At 35.6% G+C, this 25,056-nt stretch overlaps 1 protein-coding gene across 1 annotated transcript; it reads left to right on the forward strand.

Annotated features, from left to right (window-relative positions):
* Positions 1 to 18: 18 nt before the first annotated feature.
* LOC124160996 (glutamyl-tRNA(Gln) amidotransferase subunit A, mitochondrial) lies at positions 19 to 24,728 on the forward strand. The gene is made up of 9 exons (XM_046537132.1): positions 19 to 147; positions 541 to 700; positions 815 to 1,010; positions 1,100 to 1,318; positions 9,307 to 9,482; positions 13,504 to 13,721; positions 16,401 to 16,618; positions 20,997 to 21,202; positions 24,184 to 24,728. The coding sequence occupies exons 1-9, from the start codon at positions 124 to 126 to the stop codon at positions 24,336 to 24,338; spliced, it is 1,572 nt and encodes a 523-aa protein (XP_046393088.1). The 5' UTR covers positions 19 to 123; the 3' UTR covers positions 24,339 to 24,728.
* The last annotated feature ends 328 nt before the right edge of the window (positions 24,729 to 25,056 follow it).

Below are 25,056 nucleotides of genomic sequence, written 5' to 3' on the forward strand. Positions count from 1 at the left end.
GACAGTTAAAACAGGTACAAATCGAAAATATGAAAAATTCGAAACAGGATTTGACCAATTTTGTTTGCCGGGATGCTATATAATTTGAAGGCGAGAAAGTTGTTGAAATAGACAAAGAAGAATATGCTGTCATTAACAATAAAGCAGGTAATTATACTTAAGTCAATTATTCGTTTGTGCACTGCTTAAGAAATAGAAAGAATGTCACCTACTGAATAGAAAATTCCTGTAAACTCCACAGTTCCGGACCCCTTCGAATAATATTTTCCCTCTTTACTCAGCTAATTTTGGTTGGTAAATTTAGAGAAGTTGGATATTCTGCCAATTCCTTAAAAATTTTCATGCAACTGATTCAAAATATTTGCGAATTAGTTGAATGTTTGGGTATGTGTTCAGCGCGTATACCCTTGTGTATTTTTGTGCCAATATAGCGTTTCATGCTCGATTCCCCGTGACAGGGTTCGATTGTATTCTTTATGTTATCTTTGGGGGTTGCGCCAACACGAATCAGGTAAGTTTTGAGATGCTTTACTGTTCTAGGTCGCGGAAAAGCTGCGTCAGAAACAACTCGATGTTGTTGAACTATGTGAAGCTTGTTTGGAGAGGGCGAAGAAAATACAGAACCTGAACGCCTTTGTTTGCCTCACTGAGGACAGTTTTAGGGAGCAATCTTTAAAGAGTAGGGAAAGGATTCTTAAAGGTGATAGTGTATTTCACGGTTTTACTAAGAGTTTTGTTGATCACACAGTAAATTTATTAAATATTCACTTACACCTAGGGTAATACTTGTTTTGTGACGCATCTTTCCTTGTAGGGAAAGATGCAAGTATTCTTGATGGGATATCGGTGGCGGTTAAGGACAATTTCTGCACAAGAAATATTCCAACTACATGCGCCTCACAGATGTTAAAGAATTTCACTCCAACATACAATGCAACTGTTGTGGAAAAGCTGAAAAATGCGGGAGCCATCCTTATTGGAAAAACCAATATGGATGAATTTGCTATGGGGTTAGTTTTCTGGATATATTTTGTTATTATTAATGGTCCTATTGAGTGTTATGATTGTTACGACAGGTGATATACTTATTTTGCTTCAGGTCTGGCACTGTGGATTCAATACACGGCCCAACCAAAAATATTTGGCAGTCACATCTTGAGTACAAATTGGAGCAAAAAGGACCCGGGGGTGAAACTGTTACTCTCTCTCCGAATGATGTTTCACGTGGTTCTAAGGCCTTTTCTGAGGGTGATTGGCTAATTGCAGGAGGCAGCTCTGGAGGAAGTGCTGTGGCTGTTGCAAGTGGAGTTTGTTTTGCGTAAGATGTTTAGCTAAAATAGTTATCTCCCTCTGTAAAAATACTGGCTGGGAATAATGCAGAAAATTACTGAATTGCAATTTGTCCACAAAAATATTAGAAATTTTATGATTCAGCCTTTGAATTTATCTCTTAAAAGGATTTCTTTCCCTAGTCATTTCTGTCATAGACAAAATAGATAGGTACTTTCAGGTGTTGGCCAATTTTTTAATTATGAATGAGGTCTATAAATATTTTTATCTCGTTGTTTTAATGATTGATTTTTTTCATTATTCTTCACAAAGGGTTGAGAAGATGAATAACCCTAGCAGTGCATGTCTATCATTCTTTTCAAATGGCTAGGTTTTTGGAGGTAGACCTTGCTATGTGTGATAAGAAGTGAGAAGTAGTTCTTCCACGACTTTCTTGGAGCCATGTAAACTTTATTTGGCATGTTCTGTTCTCTGCCAGATTAATGTGAGCATTTTGCACAATGGAGCTTTGAGAGTGCTCTCTCTCAAAATGGTGAATCTTTTTTTATATATCTCTAACTTTTTTGTTCATTATATCCCTCAGCTTCTTCACTTTCATCTTTCCTGAAAAACCTATGAATCAATTATGCATATATATCGATATATATATGATATATCCATATATATGCATATATATACGGATATATCATATATATATCGATATATCCGTATATATATGTATATATGTATCCATATATACGGATATATATATGATATATCCGTATTCCGTCATACCTATTGTACACTAAACACCTCGTTATGTATTTTTGCTTTCCTCATTGAAAAACTATGCATTATTCTAGATAGTTTAGTGTATTTGAGCAATAATCTCTATGTATTTACTCTCCCCGCAAATTAGTTGTATCAGAGGCATTTAAATAATTTTGTAGGGACTGGTGGTATCATTTTCGAGAGGCTTTATGGGATATTCTTTTTAGCTTGCGAGTAAATACATATGTACCTATTAATTTTTACATTCCTCATTGTATGCGATTTTTATACTCTTATTTTATTAATAATTAGTAATTTATTTTAAAACATTCTTTAATTTTTATGTGGCTATTAAAAATTTCAATGGGAAAGGTATTGTAGCATTGTCTTTTTTGTTAATGACTATATTGTATGTGATGAAGAAGATGTTAGTGCAGTAGGAAGAGGTCACACACTACCTACTCGGTCCATGGTTGATTGACACTAATGTTTCTGTCATGTAGTGTGCCAAGGTCTTCTAGGTGATCGAGCAGCTAGAGAATTCCCTGGTTATATAGAGAGAAGCCATGGTCAGGTGAGCTCTGATTGATCCATTTTCCAAAAAGTTCATTTCCCCTCTCCTCCAAATGTTTTCATTGATTTCCATGAGTGCTCATATGGAAGCTCATGTCTCTCTTGAGTCTTCTGGGTTCCATCCTGATTTCCTAGGCCATTAAGCTCCACATGGAAACCACCAATTTGAAAATACCTTGGTGGATGCTTTTTAAATAATTTAGAATATTAGAGTCATGATAAAACTGTACCTTTGTAAATACTTTCATAACAAATAAATTACATAAGAGACATTAAAATATATAATTTGTAGTAATTTGGGGTATTATTTTGTAAATACCTTGTCTGATATTCTTTTTAGCTTGGGGGTAAATATTACATTGTATATTCTCTTTATGCCTTTAGAAATTAAATTAAATTAGTATATTCTCTCTCTTGTGTGACTGCCCGCCATGTTTACCCTTTGGAGAGAGCCAGCCGAGAAGTAAATTTCCTCTGACTTTGCCTTAACCCATTTACAGCCAAAGTTGCAAAAACACAACATTATTGAGAAATGCAAAAAAATTGTTTCAATTGAAATTTATTCATATAGAATTCGCTTTTTTCTATAAAAATAAGTTTAAACTGATTTTTAGTGAGATTATAATGACATTTCATAAGCATTTCGATTTTTAAAAAAATACTCAAAATGTATCAATTTTCAAGTCACCTGTTACGCAAGATAAATTACTTTTCCTAAGAGTAACTATCCCCTTTATTAAGTTTTTTATGCATTCATATGAACGTCAGAGTTTCAATTGATAGATGTTACAGCTTATATTTCGTCAGGAAGTAACATTAAGTGAAAATCGGATCGGGAACATAATGTTGCGTTTTCGCAACTTTGGCGGAATCAGGTATCTATAGGCAGTTATGCAACCCGCATTACCATATATTTCCATCTTGAAGGAATATGCCGTTTTTACTGTCAGATATAATCCTACGCCTTTTTATGCCACGCATTTGACAGATATTGTCATTTGATTACTAAATTCTTAGGTATTATGTTTCCAATGAGATGCTGCATTATTTAACCTAAATCCTAAAATAGAGATGCATTAACACGTTCCGTGCTCATGACGTAACGTCTACGTCATGGCAGTCACTACCAAGTGGCTGATGACGTAAGGGTTACGTCATGATTCCCTTTTGCGTTATATTCCGCCCTGAGCGCCAGCCACCGGTGTTAGGGTATGGAGTCACCACTTCATCTGTTTGTTGTGCAGAAAGCTCAGAAAAATTTTTTTTTTTCAATTTTTTCTGTGTTTTTCTATTTTACCCGGTTTTGCTCTGCAAGGACGTCTTTGGGGGTGAGTTTTAACAAAATTACTTTCATTTATAATGCTATAAACAGTAATATATTCTCACAGTTGTTCTTATACCATAAAAAAAACTTTTAAAAATATTCAAAGTGAAATAAAAAAAGATCATTTTGCAGTTGACAAGGATAGGTAAAATATTTTATTATAAGGAATTTTATCTTTCTTTATGACTCCTCACGCAATGATTAACATGTGTTTATTTGATTTGTTTTGCGAGAAGGAATGGAAATATTTTTCCCTAATTGTTATTTTTAGTGTCAAGTATCGCTATCGTGGTAAATTGCTTGGCTGGTTGCCTAATGTCGGGTATACTCCAGGTATGTGTAATTCAATCCTTACGATAAATAATAAATGCTTCCTTTCTTATGCCTTTAAATTTTCCATGTGAATTTCAATTGCTATGATTTCATCATGGCAAAATTTGTTTTTATCGCAATTTTTACTTGCTGCTACGCTTGAGATAATAACCATATTTGCATAAGTTTACAATAACTTCAGTGAAGTCCTGGTTCGACATTGCAATTTATGTTTTACTTACGTTTCATGCATAATAGCTAGACTTCCCCATCCTTGCGTTCACTAACATTTGTATTAGAGACTCATAACTTGATTTTTTCCATGATATTCGAAATCCTTACAAGCATTTTATTTGGCATCCTCTCCAACAAAAAAATGCCTAAGAGATCAACTTCCCCTAACCCAGTCTCATGCTGCCGAACTTGGAGAAACTGATCCTGCCCGAGGATATGCAGGATACATCCGAGGATATAAAATGGGCAATGCGTGTCCTGGAGGAAAATTACTAGATGGAAGTATTTAACCATAGAAGAATTTCCTCACTTTTTGGCCTTATTTTTCATACAAGAATTATCAAAATTTCCTGTATCTCCGATTATTGAAAACCTCATCCTTTATATGACTTGCATTGCTTCAGGAGAGAGAAGTCGCGTGATCAATTCATGTCAATTCTCCAAGCCCTTAAAATCAACGAGAACCTATGTACGTTCTCTGACTCTAACACTCCTCTGACCGACTGATTATTCAAAATTAGCCCTGTTATAGATGCATTCAAGGAAACAATGGACAAAGTAGTAACCCCCTCACATGACCTAAGTTTGGAAGAGTCTATACTTCCATGGATAGTTAGGCTGGGATGTAGTGAATATATGAGGGGAAAGTGCTACAGGTACGCAATAAATATGTTGACGGAAGCAAAAGGTTTGGCGCTGCAAGTCCTCGAATACCAAGCATCTTCAAACTCAGAAGTGTCTGGAAAAGGGCATTCGAAGAAGATAGTATATGTATAAATGACGGAGGATCATTTTGACTGCGGCCAATCCTTTCTATATGGATAACTTTTATAACAGTGTAGCCAGTTCCAGATTCCATCCAATTGGGAAAACTAACGTACAGGGACAATGAGGAGCAGCAAGAAAGGTATTCCTCTTGTGGTGCTCTGCCAGGAATTAAAGAAAGGTGAGGTGGTGGAGGCTTTCTTGAGGATGAAATCTGTATCCTAAGGTGGAAGGATAAGAGGGAAGTGCAGATGATCAGTGCTGATGTCAGTGCAAAAAATGATTAAATCCACGAAAAGACGAGGGTGCACGCCAAGAAAGCCTCAGGCAGTGGTTGAATACAGCAATTACAATTGTGGCATCGACCGTTGGGATCAAATGGCCTTACTTTCCCAATTGAAAGGAAATCCATCAAATGGTACTAAATATTGGGAATCCACCTACTGAACTTACTGTTGTTGAACTGTTATATTTTATTCAATTAAAATTTTTGGTAAATTCCTCTCATCGACTTTCGAATTAAAATTATAGAATCTCTTATGGCAATATCTGTGCTTCCTCAACCTTCAACTCCTTTGAAGAGACCATCATCCTAGCCCGCCTCATCCAAAACCAAGGGCTTATCAGGACATTTCCCCGATTAGGTATATGAAAAACACGAAAGACAGAAAAGACGAAAACAGAAGAGATGTAGGCAGTACTTCAAGAAGAAGTCCGCCAGGACACATCATATTATAGCCCCACCTGCCTGGCTGAGCCTCGATTGTGTCTTGACTGTTTCCAGAAGTATCACAAGAATTTGTTCTGCAGAAAATTATTTACCCAGCGGGAAAAAATTATTTTTTAATGCATACCTTTTACATTTTCTATTTAAATGTTTCTTTTTAAAAATGATATTATTTGATGCATCGTAATTAGCAAAATTATTCTTCGTACGCTAGTCAATTTCTGATTTGTAAAACAATTTGTTTCATTGCAATAGTTCTTCGTTCATTCAAATTTTCCTTTTCATTTATATCAATGTATGTATATCATTATAAAATCTTTTCCAGAGGATATCATATCGTTCAGTCGCATTTTCCATCATAGGGAACAACACTTTTTCAGGAAATATTGGTAATATTAGCAATATTTATTTACCTTAGTACAATAAAACATTTAAAATCTTATTTAAATGTATTATTTCCAGATTTAAAAAATTAATATTAGCTGCATTACTATTTTTATTAGTTTTTTTCAGAAAGTGATGAAGTGTGAATGGGGTTTCGCTGCAGTGCTGACAAAGAGCAAAGAAATATCGGAAACATGTATGTGTCTTGCGGGAAGGTTTCACAAGTTCAACAGGATAAGTAGAAAATGTTAATTTCAAATTTTTGACAAATGAAGGGTTACTTTTGGAAAAAAAAGTGTGAAAACATGTACCCAGCATCACAAATTATAAGATCATATCGTTAAAATAATAATAATAAATACAAAGTTTTGCCAAAAAGTCAGCCACAGGTCCTTTTCTCCAAAAAACGGTCAGCACGGAATGTGTTAAGGTTTGAAAGAAATGGGTCAGAGCAAATATTTTTACAGAAGATAACATATTTTCCAGTTTTTATTTGACATTTTATATATAGTATAGATTGAATATTGAGTATAGTTTATGACATATTTATATATACTACAGATTGAATTCCAACAAATAATGACTATTTATGAAATACGTGAAAGCGTTTCGGGTGCAATGGAACACAAAAATTTGTACATTCATTCCGAATTAGTCCTTCCTTACTTCACAAATCAGCGATATCACCAACTTCCACTACAAGATATTTGTCAAAAGAAGACAATAAGGAGTGGATTTGGTTTGGAAATCAATGAGCCCAAACATATTTAGATAAATAAAATGATCTACTCTTTTCAGACAATTCCTGTCTGGACAAAAATGACAGATTTGTAAATTATGACCTCTATTTGACGACTTGGATTAACAATTATTACAATTCGGAATATTTGCGCATCATTTTTTCAACTAATGAGTACTTTAAACTTTGGTGGTTATGTTATCCAGACGGCTTTAGGGTTCAACCAGGCGATGGGAAATGACTTCCATCGGAAGTAAGGCTTGGAAGCAAATGTTATTCTGGAATTTCTCTAGGTTATCCCTGAACCAACTAATCATCGTATGCTTTTCGATAACTTCTTTTCATCATACAGACTATTTATTGTTTTGAAAGAAAAAGGATTTTTAGTCACTGGAGCCATCTGTGAAAATAAAACAGAGGAGTTCCTGTTAGAATATAGTAAAACCATCGGCGTAAAATGGAGAGGAACATGAAAACAAGGATTTGATAAAGCTGTAGGTTTTAGTATTGTTTGATGGAATGATAACTCAGTTTTCACTGTAGACAACAATACAAGTTCTGCACTTCTTATAAAAATAAAAATATAAAAAAAAAATGAAATACTATTCCACAGTCTCGAGTTATTGGGGAGTATAGTAAATACATGGGAGGTGTGGATCTACTAGAAAATGCAAATGCAAATTACCGCACTAGAATTCCAGGGAAAAAAGTCCTAGTTTATCAACTTACTGGACAGCGATTGTACTACCGTCTAGAAATTGTACAGATTATGCAACGGAAGTAAATGTCACTGGTAGACTTCAAATCTTATCTAGCAGGGACCCATCTAAAAAGTAAAGTGAATGAGCCTGTAGATGACGTACCCCTATGCGATTCACGTCCATAAACATAGAAAAAGGTAGGCTATGTGATTAATCGCGGATTCGTGAAGCATGAAAGGAAGAATTTGGCCATAGAGTTCAAAAAAGTGAGACCAGAAGTAGTTGCCGAAACGACAGTGTAAAAGCCAAACCAAAAACAAATGTACAAAATGTTGTGTTACATTGCACCCAAAATACTTTCATAAATTGTCATCAATTGTTGTAATTCAATCTGCAATGATAAAATTAATGTCAATGAAAAAATGTGAAATTCATGCTCTTCTGAGAAAATATTCGCATTGACTTATTTCTTTCAAACAGTGAAGCATGTCTTTTTTATAGTGGATTTAGGTTAAATAATACAACATCTCATTGGAAACACAAAACCTAAGAATTTTAATAATAATATATGACGATATCTGTCAAATATGTGGCATAAAAAGGCAGTGGCGGATACAGATGGGGGGTGCGGGGGGCGCGCGCCCCTCCCTTGTGGGTCCGGCTGTATTGGCAAACATTGCAGAACCACAATTGTGACTTTTTTATATCATAACATGGCATTGTCTTATATATGTGTATAATTTCTTGAATTAAAATTTTATTTTACTCCGCCTGTGACTTGATTATTTTTTATCGCGATAAAAGTAAAGGCAACTCAATACATCTTTTGCGCCCCCCCCTTGAGTGTTTTCTGTATCCACCACTGTAAAAAGGCATAGGATTATATCTGAGAGATGGCAATATATGGTAATGTGGGTTGCATAAGTGCCTATAGATACCGGATTCAGCCAAAGTTGCATTGAAACGCAACATTAATTTTTTACCATTAGCAAATTTTTTTGAAGGCCCATGTTTCCAGTTTACCTTATTTAGCATGTGATTAGGTAAAATGAAGAGAAAAAATTATATATTTTCAAGTATTTCTATACTCAGGCGGTAATGGGTTTACTGTAAAAAGCTGTGGACTGAAACCAGGGTCTCATGTCTGAAATTTTCAGAAAATGAGATAATTTTAGGTATTATTGCCAGTGCCTTAAAGTTTAATCATGAGCACCATATGGAAACCAGGTGTATAAAAACTTGTAGGAGAAAGGAAATAAGCCTGTCAACCAATCAAAGCCCACTTGTCCATGGCTCTTCTCTATATGATCGGAGAATTTTCAAACTGCTTCATCACGCTGAAGACGATGGTGGATTATGCCTTAAAATCATCGTGACCAATATCCCCGTGACTTTGAGGGAAACTTGAGAACTCTTCTTACAATCAATTTGCCAAGAAAACCTGAGATCCAAGATATTACTAAATTTTGCTCCTAATTTATGCTTTTTTTTTATTTTTGCGAGGCAGAGCTCTTGGGTCAGACACTGGTGGGTCCACTCGAAATCCAGCAGCATATTGTGGTGTCATTGGATTGAAACCCAGCTATGGTCTTGTCTCGAGGTATGGGTTGATTCCTCTAGTTCACTCAATGGATGTCCCGGGAATACTAGCTCGCTCAGTGGATGATGCTGCTTCTTGCCTTGGTAATTGTTTGTTACATTATTGTGGCTCATGATATATATAACCAGAAAACATTTTTTTTTTCATATAAATCATTTCTAGTGTAGTTCTATTGTAAGTGTCTGGGGATGTGGATATGACTGAAAGAGGAATGACGTGCCGCGAACAAATACAACGTATAAAAATAACGAAACACCAAACATCATTGTTTAAAATTCATTTTATTTTTATTATCTTCATCAATAAATTTTAAAGTACATCTCTAACACAAATTATGACCATAAAAAAGAGTCATCATCAGTCTCCTTGTGCAATGGAATGTACGATATTTTTAGAGAGTCCATCTTTAGCCTACACAAACAAACTGGATTGTTTGACCTCGTGGGAATATGCCACTTATAATTGTCCATGTGAAAAACATGGTGTGCCTAAATCTAAGCCACAAACAGTCATGGTTTGGCCTAGAGACTTATTGATTTTCATTGAGAATGCCAATCTAATTGGAAATTGAACCCGTTTGAATTCAATTGGCTCATCTGTCGAAATAATTGGGGCTCATGTCAGTAATACCTCTCCTTGGAACTTGTTATGCATAATGCTGACTATGACAAGGTTTTCCATCAATGTTTTAATTGTAATTAATGATAATTTTTAAATCTCGTGTCATTGCATAGCCGTAGTGGGTTCAAATTACAAAGCAAAATAACTGGAGATCCAACCTTCGGCTGTAAATGGTGCGGTGGCATACCTGGCAAATCAAATAAGTTCAAAAAAACTGTTGGACAATTTGCAGCTTCGTTTGGTATCGCAAACTGTATTGGTAGATATGTATGGCACTAACAATAAGTCCCCTGGGAGCAACTGTCCTATCTTGAAATTCAAATCGTTGACGGCCACATTTTTTGCTGCTAATATTGCTCTTTCTGCCAGCCATTCATAATTTAAGTATTGTGTATGTATATCAGAGAGTACATATCAGGTCAATCAGAGGATTTTGCAAATTAAGGATTTAGCAGAAATTGGTCGACAATTTTATGCATCCAGTATTTTCATATACAGCTACTTATCCATATCTAACAGTTGCCTTGAGAATGTTTCAGCAGTTGGGTTAAAAGCATTTGAATGTGCATATTAAACACAAAATTTCATAAGAATCAGTGAAGCTGTTTCAGAGGAGTTTGGCAGCAAAAACTGTTAAATGAGAATTTTATTTACTAGATAACTCTGACCTCTTTTTCCTAACCCCAAGGAAGGTGGTAGTGCTGCCAAAAATTTAGTTGTGCAAGTCTTTTGTGCCTTTTATTGTGCTCTTTACTGTGTGTACCAAACCTGGGTTATATTTGTGTTTTCTAGATCCATCTGAAACCTAGATCATGTAATAGATCTGATGGGTATGATTGCCTGGATATGAAGAAAGCATATGTTTCAATGTCAATTGCAAATTTAATTCTAATAAAATTTTCTATTCCATAAAGCCATTTATCTATTAGTACCAAAGTACGGTATGCATGCATGTAAGAGATGCACCCCTATTTTGAGCATCGTAACTAAAGAGAAAAATTTTTGCAGCATTTTTTCAATCCTATCATGCTGTATTGCAGACGTATGCCTTGACTTTCGACAGTTATCAAAATGTCCACTTTCATTACTAAAAATTTACGCTGCATTTTTCAGCTAAATTTACACGATATGTGCGTAAGGCATCGGGGATAAGTAGGTATTCACTTGTAGTCTTTGCTTATTTGTGCAGTTTATTAAGGATAATGACTGTGATATATACTTATGAGATTTAAGTCAAAACTTTAAATTGAGGGTGAGGCATAAATTAAAAATTAATTGTATATCTACGAAAACATATACTATCCCATGTAAGTAATGTGCCTTCCAAAACTTCTAAAGCTAGCAGGAGACCATACCAAAAACAAGGTCGAAGGTCTCTGCACTTAAACAATGCTATAAAATGGCCCTTGTTGGCAGGCCTTTAAATACATAGTAGCGCAAAATTTTATCCTGTATAGGAGGCTGGGAAGTGGAGGCCATGGATCATGGTCGGCTCTAGCCTAGAAAGAGAGTTTGTTTGTTAATGAAATAGTCCATTTCCCTACGTTAACCACACAATGTAAGTCCCTTCTCCGGAGTAGTGTATGGAATGCACTCAAAGAAAGAAGCCTTTCAGTGTACCTCTTTCAGTGCCGAGTGATTGCATAATAAGAGTAATTCATTGCAATATTATTAATTTTACTTTCTGGTGATTATTTTATATCCCTTTTATATGTATCTATTATCTAGTTTTAATAGTGAATGTGGTCACATCGCATCCACACACTTGCCGCGTAGCCGTACTCTTCGCCACCTCTGGCCAGAATGGGATTCGACTGCACACTCAAAAAAACAATGTTTTATTTGGGGTTGGAAGTTGATGCAGAGTTACTTTAGATTACACAATGTAGAAGCTTCATAAAATGACGTGTTATGAGTCACTTGGCGGAAGTATCTAGTTTTTCTCTAAGTTCATGTAAAAAATTGGCAAAAACAGGCTCCGCCATTTTGTTATATATCTATGGTTAATGATGAAACAAAATCTTTGAAAACCCTCCAAATGGAAGAAAAAGAATGTTAATGAAGATAGCAAAACAGTTTTGTTGATAAAACTATTCATGAAACCGCTGCATGAGGATAAAGTTAGCTATTTTCAGAAAAAATCGAGGGTGGTCGTTTTTCGCTAAATTTGTTCCATTTTGACCTCAAATATGTTGTTCATGTGAAGGTACAGGATAGAAATAATCAGGCAAGTTATGCATAATTTATTTGATAGTATGTATGCAAAGTTTCAACTTCCTAACTTAAAAAAATCGTTTTTGAGGTTTTGGCCATCTTTTTTCGAGTCTAGTCCACTGTGCGATGTGACGGCACGACACTTACGAGTAAGAAATGCAAACAGCATAATAAAAATACGTCACTAAGGAATAAACTCCCCTGCCTGCTGCTTGTTTTTGACCTACAGTTCCAGATGGCTGACTCACGCTGAAAACCAAGGCCACTTGGCTCATGGACTTGCAATTGGGAAAGGGGAAGATAAGAAATTCGTGTAAGAGATGCACCCCATTTTCGGCTGCAATTTCTGGGAAAAAAGATGTTTCTCTTATATGCATTTATGTGGTACTTTGCTGTTTCCATTTCCCACATTAATTTGGGAATTAGGGATTCAATGTAGGCCTCTTTTGCATTACTGACCAGCCATCATATGCCATTTTATATTTCCTCTGAGGTTATTAGAGAAAGTAGTTAGTAAATGGATGCTTTCAATTCACTGTAATTTTCAGTTAGAGATGATCAACTATTGGCTATTGAATATTTTAAATAAATCTATTGACTGGTAATGTTGTTTTTCTACTTTAATGTATTTCAAACATATGAAGTACACATTTTTCAATTGCTCTCTGCTCATAAGTGCAAAAGATAGTGGATATGCAACAAAGTCAATGTTTTTCTTTTGGGGTTAAAAGTTTATATGCATTGGATCTAAAAAAAACTCCAAGATATCTTCTGGCCAAATTTATTTCTTGGTTTGCATATCTGTGACCCAATAAAAACTGTATCCTATTAATTTCATGCACCTTCAGTGTTGTGGGCTGTAATTTGACAAGTAAATGAATCAGTTAGTCAGGACACATTGCTTTTCATTCACTCTCTCAGTGTTTTAACCTGGAGGTAAGTTTAGAGAGGTGTGGGTAGAGCTCGCCCTAAGGTGTGTATTTTCACACCTTAGGGCGAGCCCCACCCACAAGCATGTGAATTTTCCACAGTCAGGGTTTTCTGCATTCAGTATTTCTCCTTTCTCTGGGCCACCTTGCTTTTTAAGGATTTTGTTTGGCGGTGCAGGGCTTGGGACCTGGGAGCCTTGGGACCTGGGAGACCTGGGAGCTGCCCAGTGCCCTACCCATTAGGCTATCATGCTCCCCATTGCTTCACAGAAGGGATTTATAGTTATCATTGTCAGTGGTATGTGACCTGCTTTTCATGCAAATTTTGTTTTGCTCATAGGCGTTCTTGCTGGACATGATCACAAGGATCCCACTAGTGTTGATGTGCCATTGGAAGGTATTCTGCAGGAGGTTGGCAAAGAGCCCTCTAGTGGTCTATCAGGAGTTAGAATTGGAATTCCAAAAGAATACCATTGCCCAGGAATGTCACCTGATGTTGTAGACACGTGGAAGGAAGTTGCAGATGCTCTTTCGCGGGGCGGTGCTGAAGTGGAAGAGGTGAGAAAGCTCTCTGCTGCTCTGAAGGCCTGGTTACATGATGAATTAATCCGTATGAGTTAACACATTCAGTGTGGAGCACGTCAATTGACATGGTCCCGTCTAAGCCGAGGGCCAGGAGCCCTTTCTCTGCCTCTTTACATGACTAATATCCACTGCTGAGTCTTCCCATTGTGTGTATGGCCTTCAGCAAGCTTCCTTCTTTCGAACCGTGTGCGCTGTTTATAAAAAGCAGTATTTGAACGGAAGTTATGGTGCGAAAACCTCCATCTATATTTTTCTTTCTAATTTTTATGGCCAATTTTGATGACTTTAATGTGTTAATGTCTAAATGTATGAACATGTGAATGAACATGAAAATGCACCGTGTAACCAACCAACTTGTGGGAATGCACAGTCATAAAATAGAACCTGTTCTAATTTGGTTCATGCATTCATTCCGTTTAGGTTCACAAAAATCAGTTATGCAAACAGGCATTAACTCAAACAAGTCAATGTACCGTGTAACGTGGAGTTAAGAGTGCTGAGCATCAAGATTGGCATTCTCCATGTGTTGTGTTATCATCTTTGCTCAACATCAAAAACTATTTTTTCCATTTCATAACTCTGTGTGCATAACAATCAAAATTCAAAATTTGAATTTTCCGGTTTACTATGATTCAAAATACATATGTAGTTTTCCAGCGAAGGGAGCAGTATCACTTATGCTTATTGATTTCTTCTTTGGCTGCATATAATTCAAAGGCCATGTCCATGAAGGTCGAAATTCAAGCACCCATTTCGTCCTATTCTCTTAAATGAGAAAACTAGCATCCACTGCTTGAGGAAAAGCAAGTTATTGAGGTATAAATTTTTAAAAATTAATAAAAGCACCCTAAGTACCTTATCCTTTTAGTGAAAAGTAAACATGTGCACATGTTACTATATTAACATGTAATGTAAACAAACTTATTGAAAACCCATCATAATCGTTGAATTATGAATCGTTGAACGAGTTAGCTGACAAGGTTATTATGATTATCGACAAAATGCTTCATTCTGTATGAGATTAGGTATGTTAGCCAACCCTGTAGATTGCTTAAGCCTAACATTAAAAAATTTGGAAATTACTCAGTCAAGTTCCATCATTGCAACCTAAGAATAAAAAGCCATGGTAGCAGAAGCTAAATTTTCAATCATTGCGAATGTGTTGCTGCTCAATTTGAAGGGAAACTTTCTTGACCCATACTACATGTCCAATCTACTCAGTACCTATTTGTTTTTAGATCTTTGTTTCTACATAACAGGGGGCATATGTAAAAGGGGTGAGGAGCAGAGCCCAGTGCTCCTTGGGATGAATTAGATCCGTGAAGCGATAGCGAGGGTGTGCCTGTGCTATCATGTCATGATTGATCTGACCGGAATAGAGAGTGCAGTTGTACCATAAGTTTACGCCCTTTATTATTTATTTCATCAGTTAGTATATACAGTAAGCATTATTAGATAAATACACCAAAGGATGAAGTTCGCCACGAAAAAATATTTGACTTAGCTGCAATTAGCCTGCACATGACTGTGTAAAAAGTCACTTGTTTCTGCAGTGCTTTGAGCATTATTAGACTTGGTAAGCACCAAAAATGTGGGTCAAACCCAATGGCCCAAAATTGCTTAATTAATTTTACAAGTAATCTTGTATTGTCATGACAGGTATGATTGCCTCTCATAACCCAAGTTCATCTCTGAATTGAGTTCTAGCCATTTTTTAGGGTTGTTTATAGAACATAATCCTTAGCTTGCAGAAATACGTGCATATTTGTTTCCTCTTTCCCTTATGTCTTCCCTCTATTAGGTGTACTTGAACGTCTTTTTGAGGATGAAATGCCTTGTTTTGGAAAGGCATCCGTTTAGAGCCCAGTTGTAGTCTTTGCTGGGCTGACATATCAAGACAGATCTCTCATGATAGACCTTGCTGGGCTGCAGTTTTGATGGCAGTTGTGTTATCTGGTTCCTAAGCATTAATGAGAAATTGCTGCCACCGATCATTACTTGTAAGCAAAATGGAATTTTTTTTGTAGGTACCCAGTCAAGGGAGGGATTAAAATCTTTGCAATTCAGGTCCTGTAATGATATCTGTAATTATTAACCAGTGGCTGTTAGTAATGAAAAGGAATGGCCGAGGCTATCATTTTGTCTTTCAATGAAAAGAATGACTTGACTAATCCCAGGACATGTATGAAGTGTCATCATCTAGTTTAGGCTTAAAACATATGAGTTTCTTTTCTTTGGTATATTAATGAACTCTGAAAATGTGTAAGTTCTTTGTGTCCATGCTTAATTTTAAAATCCATTCAGATCCAGTTGCTAATCGAGTCTCAGTCCAAGTGTTAGTCCAGCTCAGAAAAATACACATAATGTTTATCGATTAAGGGGAATTTTTTGTGCTGGGTGAGGTATTACTTACCATCTACATGAAATAAGAACACTCTTTCCTGTGAGCATTTCATAATTATTCCAGGTAAATTGGTACCGTTCTTTTCCCATGAGTTGATCTCACATTCACACTGTGGTGATCTATAGTTCCTATGTCCTATGATCTATAGTTCCTATGTGTGCTGACAAGTTTATAAACTTTACCCGTAGTTTAAGCTTCATATTTTGCATGAGTCCTCAATATCTCTCATATTTTTTCATTATTTTCAGGTGTCGCTTCCTCATACCAAGTATTCTGTGGCATGTTATTCAGTACTTAATCAATGTGAGGTTGCTAGCAATATGGCATGCTATGATGGAATCGAATTTGGCATAAGGAGTGCAGAGAACATTTCTACTGAGGAGATGATTGCCTCTTCACGTAGGATGGGCTTCAATGAAGTTGTCCGTGGCCGCATTTTAGCTGGAAATTATTTCCTTCTGAAAAGGTACCCAAGCAGCAAAATCTTATGAAAAAATATTTTAACATACATTGTAGGAACATTTTGAAATCATTTTAAAATTACTTTGAAAGCTCTCTCTGTTAAAAGTAATTTTTTTTTCATTATTTCAAAATGATTTCAATTTGAACGTCTTCTTGAAATTACTTTGAAAATCATTTTGAAATTACTTTGAAAGCTCTCTCTGTTAAAAGTAATTTTTTTTCATTATTTCAAAATGATTTCAATATAAGTTTCAAATATGTCTAACTCTTGAAGGAGCTATTGATAAATATTTTAAAATACTCTGGCGCTACTTCAGCCTCTTTTTGTAATGATTAATCATTATGTTAACATGATTTACGGACATTTCAACTTACGAACTGTTGTAGTAAACACTACAAAATGGGTGTCGCACTTGAAAGTCAAGATGAACATCTTAAAAGAAATGGTGAAAGCATCATGATAATAAAGAGCATCTACATCACTGTTTGTATCCATTAAATGCTTTGAGTGTCACGAAGGGGTACTCAGCACTAGACATTGCCTCCTGTGGAATTCTGATGGCTTTCAATTCAGCTGTCTCAACTTCACTGAGGGCTTTTTTTGCTGCTGCAAGCATTAGTTGTTGTGTTGAGGCTACGCATTTTTAGTATGTGAGAAAGCACACATCATGAATATTTTCAGATGTTACATAGTTGTAATATTGGATCATTCAGTCTCCATTTTTCAGTGATTTGCCTTCATTTTTGGGTTTTTTCTCCATTAATCCGTTATTTTAAATTCCTAGAAATCCAAAGGAAAACTGGTAAAAAATTCCTTTTTTTCAATGTCATGAAGTCCCGAAAACTGCAAAATTTAATCACTTTTGAAAAAATGATTCATTTTTGGCGAAAAAAGTCCCCAAAATCATCTGTTATAACTAAAGTGCAGTACAAATGGTCATAATAGGGAAGTGCACTATTGTTTCAAATGCACCAAACACATTCTTTAAATTGGAGTTCAGAATAACATAATGTCGTAAAACCACAGTTTAAATCCTAATAGTGAATACTTTATTCGAGATGACCGTCTGAAATATGGAAAAATTCAAAGGCCGCGAAAACGGGTGTCCATGTTGAATATTGGCCGTGACGTCACAAGGCAGTAGCAGAAGGCAGCTTCTACACCGTTTAGTTCTACCACTATTATTGCATAGAAAAATTACAGAATTTGAGGGTATCCGTTTTTTGCTGTCATAAAATATCTTCAGAATATATATGTGGCTGCTTCTCTTTTGAGTAAACGACTTCATCATTGCGTAATATATTAATATTCATTTACGTGTCAACTTCAAGTTTGGAAAGAGTAGTACGAATAGCACATTGAATCTTTAATAAATGCATGATGGCATTTATTTTTCGCTGGGTATATTTTGACACAATGCCGTTTATCATGCCAAAACGTTTTTTGTAAGAACCGAGTCAAACTAATAAACCTATTTCAGACGTTTACTGCAAGACTTATTCGTTGCGTATGTATTCACGCCGGCCGGAACGTTCGCCCTTCGCAACTAGAATCATGGGATGTTAGCCTTATTTCCGAGCTGGCTGGTTGTTGCAATGGTTCGCTGTCCAGGATGGGTTCAAGAAAAGATAATCTTGGTTGGGAGAAGGAAAATTCCAACGATTTATAAATGGTATACCAAACTTTGATGTATTTATGGTTACTGAATTTTTGAATAAGGAGGACAGGTTCAACGCTCCATAGAAATGCGAGACGTTAAGGCTAACAAGGGGAGACCGCGTACCTTGCTGCATCTTTTTCAATTAGGGCGTTAGTTAGGCTGTAATTAATTAATTTTCATGCGTTACTTTTTACAAATTATATATATAAATACAAAATGTCCAATGTTTCTCAATGGGTCGGTTGGGGTAGTGGTAGCGTGCACGTTTGTAAGGAGAGATCTCACCCGAAGGACCGTGGTTCAAGACTGCGTCACGGCATTAATTTTTGTTGTCTTCATTGTGATTATACGGCATCAAGTTTATCATTAATTATTATTGCAGCAATCATTGACATGAGACAATTTTTTTATCATCATTATGGCGTTTAGGTATTTTAGCAGTGTCATTACAAACGCAGAGATACGATGACTATATGGGTTGGTGTGCGCTAAAATGTTAATTTTTTCTTTGCTTATACTGACCAACTTCCACATTAAAAATGAAAACCACTCTTGCAAGAGCACATACCATTAAAGGCTCGCGGCATGCAACAATATGCGTACAGGCATAATTAATAAGAACACAAAGCGAATATAAAATGCCATATATCTCGAACACTTGTAATTCACATTACTCCAAAGGGAGTTTTCTTACTCAGTACATACCTCAGTACCTACCAGTTTACCTCAGTAGCAGTGCTAAAAGAACCATTCTGAAATATAATTTCAACTAACAAATAGGATGAAATAAAAGTTGATAACCCTGGACCGGGCGCGCTGGCGTATAAAATACGTCAATCTTTGAAAACCAAGGATTTCGACATTGTACGTACATTCTGGGCTATAATGGTCTCGTGTATTCTTACAATGTACTTTGACTGCCTATATTGCGAGTTTTCAAAGTTCGAGGTATTGTAGCTAATTTTTTGGATCAGCAAGATGAACCCGTCACCAGTGGAGTACAAAGTACGCCGCGCGACCTGCCGTGTACCTTTATATCTGTATCACCTATAAATGTACTAATTTCAACAAATAAAGATTAACTTTAACAAAAATCGTTTGTTATCATATATGCACATATCATGGGCAAAGTACGCATTTTGCCCGGTCGTGTAAAAAAACAGTCGCGCCATAATTCTTTAACCAAACTACTTTCAGTTTATAAATTACGTAGGTCTACGCGGAAGATGCTATATTTTGACTCAACACACTTTCTGATGTGACTGAGGTACCTATTAAGTAAATTATTATAATATAAATATCAATTTGATCTTACAATACCTCCAAATGATCTTCAAAACAGAATATCATCGATAGGTAAAAGTCAGGAGCAGCCTTGAACCATTTATTCCGTATAGCTTGTGCTTAAGGCACGGGAATGAATATCTTCTCCAGGCTTTTGTTTCGACGTCGAGATGAAATTTGGAACAAAAAATCATTTATAATTCTATTTTGAATTCATGTTTTCGGTACAAGACGACATTTTTAGGAAGCAAACTCCACCGATTCCCGGAAACTCTCGCCGCGCTAAAGAAGGCGACGGAATTCAGCGATACTCCACTGGTGACTACTGCCTTGTGACGTCACATCTCAATCAAGATGGAGGCACTGTGTTTCAGCGCAAAATGAAATTTTCCGACTTTCAAAACGTTTTAAAGTGCATACCCCAGATGCAGAAAATAAAAGTGACTATACTAATGTTTCTTTTTTAGGCTAAACTTTCAAATTCAGCAATAAAAAAAAATTAGTGCACTTCCCTATTAACCATTTTCTATGGTTGTGGGAAGACATGGGATGGATGTGGGAAGGATGCTTTATGCTATTAAAATTGAGGTTAATGCAACATTTTCTAAAGATGAAAACGATGTTTTTTGGCATAAAAATTGACATTTAAAACACTATTTTTCTTTGGAAAATATAATGAAAGGATTGAATAAGATCACACTCATTTTTAGGATGAAGTTTTTAACAAACCATTAATTTATGCATTCAATAAGTAGTTAAAATTACAATTACCTACATTTTGCCTGTTGACAGGAATTTCTTGATAAAGGCATGATTTCCTCTTTGGAATTTTTTGCACTTAGGTTCACTCTGTGAAGTACATATATTAATTAGTTAACATATTTACAGAAAAACGATCATCTGGTCCACAGATATTTTTTTAACGACCAAGGCATTGACAAACAATGTCACTTTCAAGGTGGAAATAAAAATCTGTAGACTATGTAAACATTATTCTATCATTATGTCACCTGGTAAAGGATTCCACTAAATATCACCATCCACATCAATTTTTTTCATCACATTCTTGAGATATTATATCGCATGTGTTCAATAGTTATTAGGGTTTTAAAAGCCTTGACTCTGTGAGGTTTGAGTAGACAAATGCTCCTCTAATCCTCAATGTCAATACGTTTGATAAGTGAGTCATGAGCTTGTCTTAAGAGATCGTCATGATGGAAGTAATTTTATGGGGCCTTGGATTGTTATGCAACGTAATAAAGTCATATTTATATCATTACATAAGTGTGTCAGTTTTATGATGTCTACAATGACCACTTATTATGATGTAATTTCTTTCTGGTCCTATTGGCTAACTTTCACCATGCATCACATTTTATTCTTCTGTACATATCACTATTTCTTGAGATTGCTATTGATGGTGTCTTATTTTTTCAGGAACTACCAGAAGTATTTTGAGAAAGCATTGAAAATTAGGCATTTAATTACCAAGGACTTTGAGAATGTTTGGGACTCTGGTATGAATTTTCTTCTCACACCGGTGACATTAGGGGTTTCTCCTCGCTTCTCAGAATTTTCCACTAAGGACAACCGAGAACAGTGTGCCACCCAGGATTATTGTACACAACCTGTCAACATGGCTGGTAAGCATGCTTTTATATTGCATTCATGCCACTCCATAACTCTTTCCTCCCACTCTTCTTAGCACTTCCTCATTACTTACATGGTCAATCCATTTTATCTTTGTAATTCTTAAGTAGCACCATTAGTAGTTGTTGTAGTAGTAGTAGTCATTATGTACTAGTATTGGTATACTACTGCCAGCCACTTACTGTCGGCGTCAAAATGATGTGCCACTGTACTTTGCAAATTTATATCTGGACCTCAGTGCATGCCGTAACAATGAATAATACGTCATTTTAAGGGAAATTTTATTCTCAATTCTGATTTATTTTTTGCTTTATGAAAAATTCAAAAATGTAGACACCCGAGTGCAATACAGGACTCCGCATACCATAAAATTAGCTGTTTTGTCTACTTCATGAACTTTGTGATTCAACCTAGGGAAAACTACTACGTTTACAACCGTCATCTTCCACAATAAGTTGCAAAAATTTGTTGGAAAAAATAAGTTGGAAATTTTATTCTCAATCCTATTTATTTTATTCTCAATCTTAACATTGATTTCAAATAATAAAATGGCTTTTTCTTACTTTTAGAACGCATATTTTGTTGTAAAATAATGAAAAATTTTCCATGACCCATAGTCTGAAAAAATATTGATATTTATGAACGTCAATAACTTCTATTAACCCTTTTAGTGCCAGCCCATTTTTCCTGGTTTGTTGAAGAATGCCAGGTCTTTTATTGCTGAATTTGTAGGTTTACGCTAAAAAAATTATATAAAGCCTAATATGCATTTTCTGAACCTAATTTTTTTTTCGTTGACTCTCAATACTTACGGGTATGTTAAAACATAATAGATACTAAAAAATAGAGACAAAATCTACACGAAGCTCGAAAAATAAACGGCATCAGTGCAAAATAAGCCCGGCCGATAGATCGGCCCTTGGCACTCTTCGCATGTACTACCCGGGCCGATGGATCGGCCCCCTGGCACTAAAAGGGTTAATGTCATGCTGCCAAACAGGGCCATCTACCGATTTGATCGATAGATTTTTCTTCCTCATAGGAAAATCTACTAAAATTGGTAGCATATTAATTGCGTAAGCTTGGTTTCGCTGATGGTAGGACCTGCCCGCCTTGTGACGGTGCAGGATTCCTCGTCCTCTCCCTTCCTTCCCGTCCTTCCCCTGGAGGCGTCGTCGGGCTCTCATCGCGGCGGCGCCTCCTTTCCTTGCTCCTTCCCGTCCTTCCCCTTCTGGTGGTAGAGGAGAAAAGCTAACGCTTACAGTCCCTGCCCCAGGAGTGTATCCCGCGAGCCCGTTCTAAGGGTTTCGTTCCACCTGCCAAACAGGGCCGTGCCAGTACTGGTTACCAGGAAGCAAAGTTTTGCACGCAAGACTTTGCTTCCTGGTAAGAAGCAAAGTTTTGCACGCAGCATTCGTTCGCTCCGGCATATTTTTTTTAATACCCGTATATAAACCTATAATATGTAATCTATAATACGTAAAAATCATGCATTTTCGGATCATTGAAAAATTGCAAATAAATCAACAAGTGTTTCTATTAATTTTATTTTTTCTTTGCGGGTAAACCTTAGGACAAGATAATGTTTAAACATTTTCATTATTTTACAACAAAATATGCGTTCTAAAAGTAAGAAAAAGCCATTTTATTATTTGAAATCAATGTTAAGATTGAGAATAAAATAAATAGGATTGAGAATAAAATTTCCTTTAAAATGACGTATTATTCATGGTCATGGCATGCACTGAAGTCCAGATATAAATTTACAAAGTACAGAAGCACATCATTTTGATGCCGACAGTAGCTTTGGGGAATTCAGCCCTCCCCCCAAATTTTTTCCTTTGTGACGACTTACATGTGATACATCTGCTGAAAGGCCCACTAGCTCAGAGGTATCTACAGCTCATCCTATGACCCTCTATTGATAGATATAGTTAAGTTCCATAGTTTGTGCAAGCAAAATATATAGCTGATGTGATGAAATGTATACTCTCTATGCTGTTTGTAATTTATACTGTATGTAATATATACTCTGATGATTATGAATAATTAATGATGCTGATGAATAATGAACAAAATATCAGTTTAGGTTCTCATATTTATAAATCTTATCAATATAACTTGTCCTTCAGTCGTCATTAGGCCAGCATGCCTTGGGGTGTTAGGTGATCGAGTTGTCGATCGAGGGGTTTTGCAAGAATTCTTTTTTCCCCTACTTTCCTTGGCACTTCTTAATAACTTACTCAATTGAACTAACTTCATCATTCTCTGTGACAAAACAGCAACAATGTGTATGCTCATGCAAGAAAATAGAATCAATTTTATAAATCACCCTTTTTAAATTGTGCCTTTTAAAGTCAATTTTGTTTCTTGATGCCAGAATTTGAATGCTTATTTTTATAATGAAGGATAAAAATTATATTTAATTAAAGATTTATTTTTTGCTACATATTTGTGTGTCAGCTCTAGGTATTTAAGTGTCTGTGGCATGTGGAATTCATCCTACACTTCACAATCACAAATCTTGGATTTCTATTTTTATAAATCTTTGGCTAGATTTCTGATTCGTAGCATCTTAACAATGGCACAACTTCAGTACTTTTATTTCACTTAAGCTCATTCCTTTATTTGCATGGGTCTGACTGACTGACACCAGTGCACTTATTCACTAACCATTAATTAGGTACTATTTGTGATGAATTAATTAATGTAAGCAATTATACTATGAATTAGGTATCGAGTTGTCGATCTGCAGCTGAATTTTGTTCAGTCATATGTACATAATGTATTTTTATGAGCTCTCTGAATAATAGAGCAGTCATTGGTCATTTTTAGCTTTGTCTCATTGCATTGCCACAAAAATATGGTCTCCTCATAATTCAAGGCAATAGTAGCCAAAAATTACCTCAGTATTTATTAGACATTATGCATGAATATGAATAGTATTTTTAATTTTTGTATTGCTCTATTTCAGGCTGTCCAGCAATTTCTATTCCAATTAAATTGTCATCTGAAGGACTACCTCTAAGTTTGCAATTAATAGGACGTATTTATGATGATGGTAACCTTTTAAAAGTGGCGAAATGGATTGAAGATGCAGTTAACTTCCCACGATTAGTGATGGACTGAGATGTTACTTAGCTGGTCTGATAATTTTGTGAATGAGAAGGTTGCACTTGTTCTTTTTTAGCACGATAGTATAAATTGTGAATATATACCTGTGTATGTGAGATAAATATATTGTTGAGTATTTTTATGGATTTAAAAGTTGTCTATTAAGAAGTAATAAATAAGAGAGTGAGTGTTTGTAAATAATATTTTATGTAATTCTAGGGATGGAGAGGTACTAAGTTACTTATCCCTGCGTTATTTATTAACATGATTTTGTTTTTAAAAATCACTTGTCATTAGAGATCTTGTGTTTTCACTAATTCTGTGATGTGTCTCTTTAGAGATAATGTAAGTTGGTGCTTGATAATAAGAGAATAAAAATGAGTACAAAGTTAATTCAAACGCTAACATCGTGAAATCATTTAACCAAAAATTACCTCAGTATATATGACCTACGCTTCACAATCACAAATGGTCGATTTCTATTTTTATGAATGTATTATAAAATATAAATGCATGTAAAAAATATAGGTACATATTTATGAAAAGTGGGGTAACTCGTTAGTGTACTAAAAAAAACCTATTTGTATGAAACTTGACTTTTACAACTTCTAACTAATTGTATCATGATTTTGGAACGGTATTTCAACAATCCTTATGATTTTTGTTGGTCAATTTATAGATAGTGCTCAAAATAGTGGTAATATAAAAAAAAACTGATTTTCTTCAGAAAAAA

The sequence above is a fragment of the Ischnura elegans genome, chromosome 6 (genome assembly GCF_921293095.1).
Source record: "Ischnura elegans chromosome 6, ioIscEleg1.1, whole genome shotgun sequence".
NCBI classification, from domain to species: domain Eukaryota; kingdom Metazoa; phylum Arthropoda; class Insecta; order Odonata; family Coenagrionidae; genus Ischnura; species Ischnura elegans.

What these genes read in the sequence shown, in the direction of transcription:
- LOC124160996 (XM_046537132.1), top strand. Translation starts at nt 124, where the DNA reads ATGCTGTCATTAACAATAAAGCAG. An exon ending in GCAAGTGGAGTTTGTTTTGC is followed by an intron (nt 1,319 to 9,306) that starts GTAAGATGTTTA and finishes TTTGCGAGGCAG; the next exon opens with AGCTCTTGGGTCAGACACTG. An exon ending in TGATGCTGCTTCTTGCCTTG is followed by an intron (nt 9,483 to 13,503) that starts GTAATTGTTTGT and finishes TTTTGCTCATAG; the next exon opens with GCGTTCTTGCTGGACATGAT.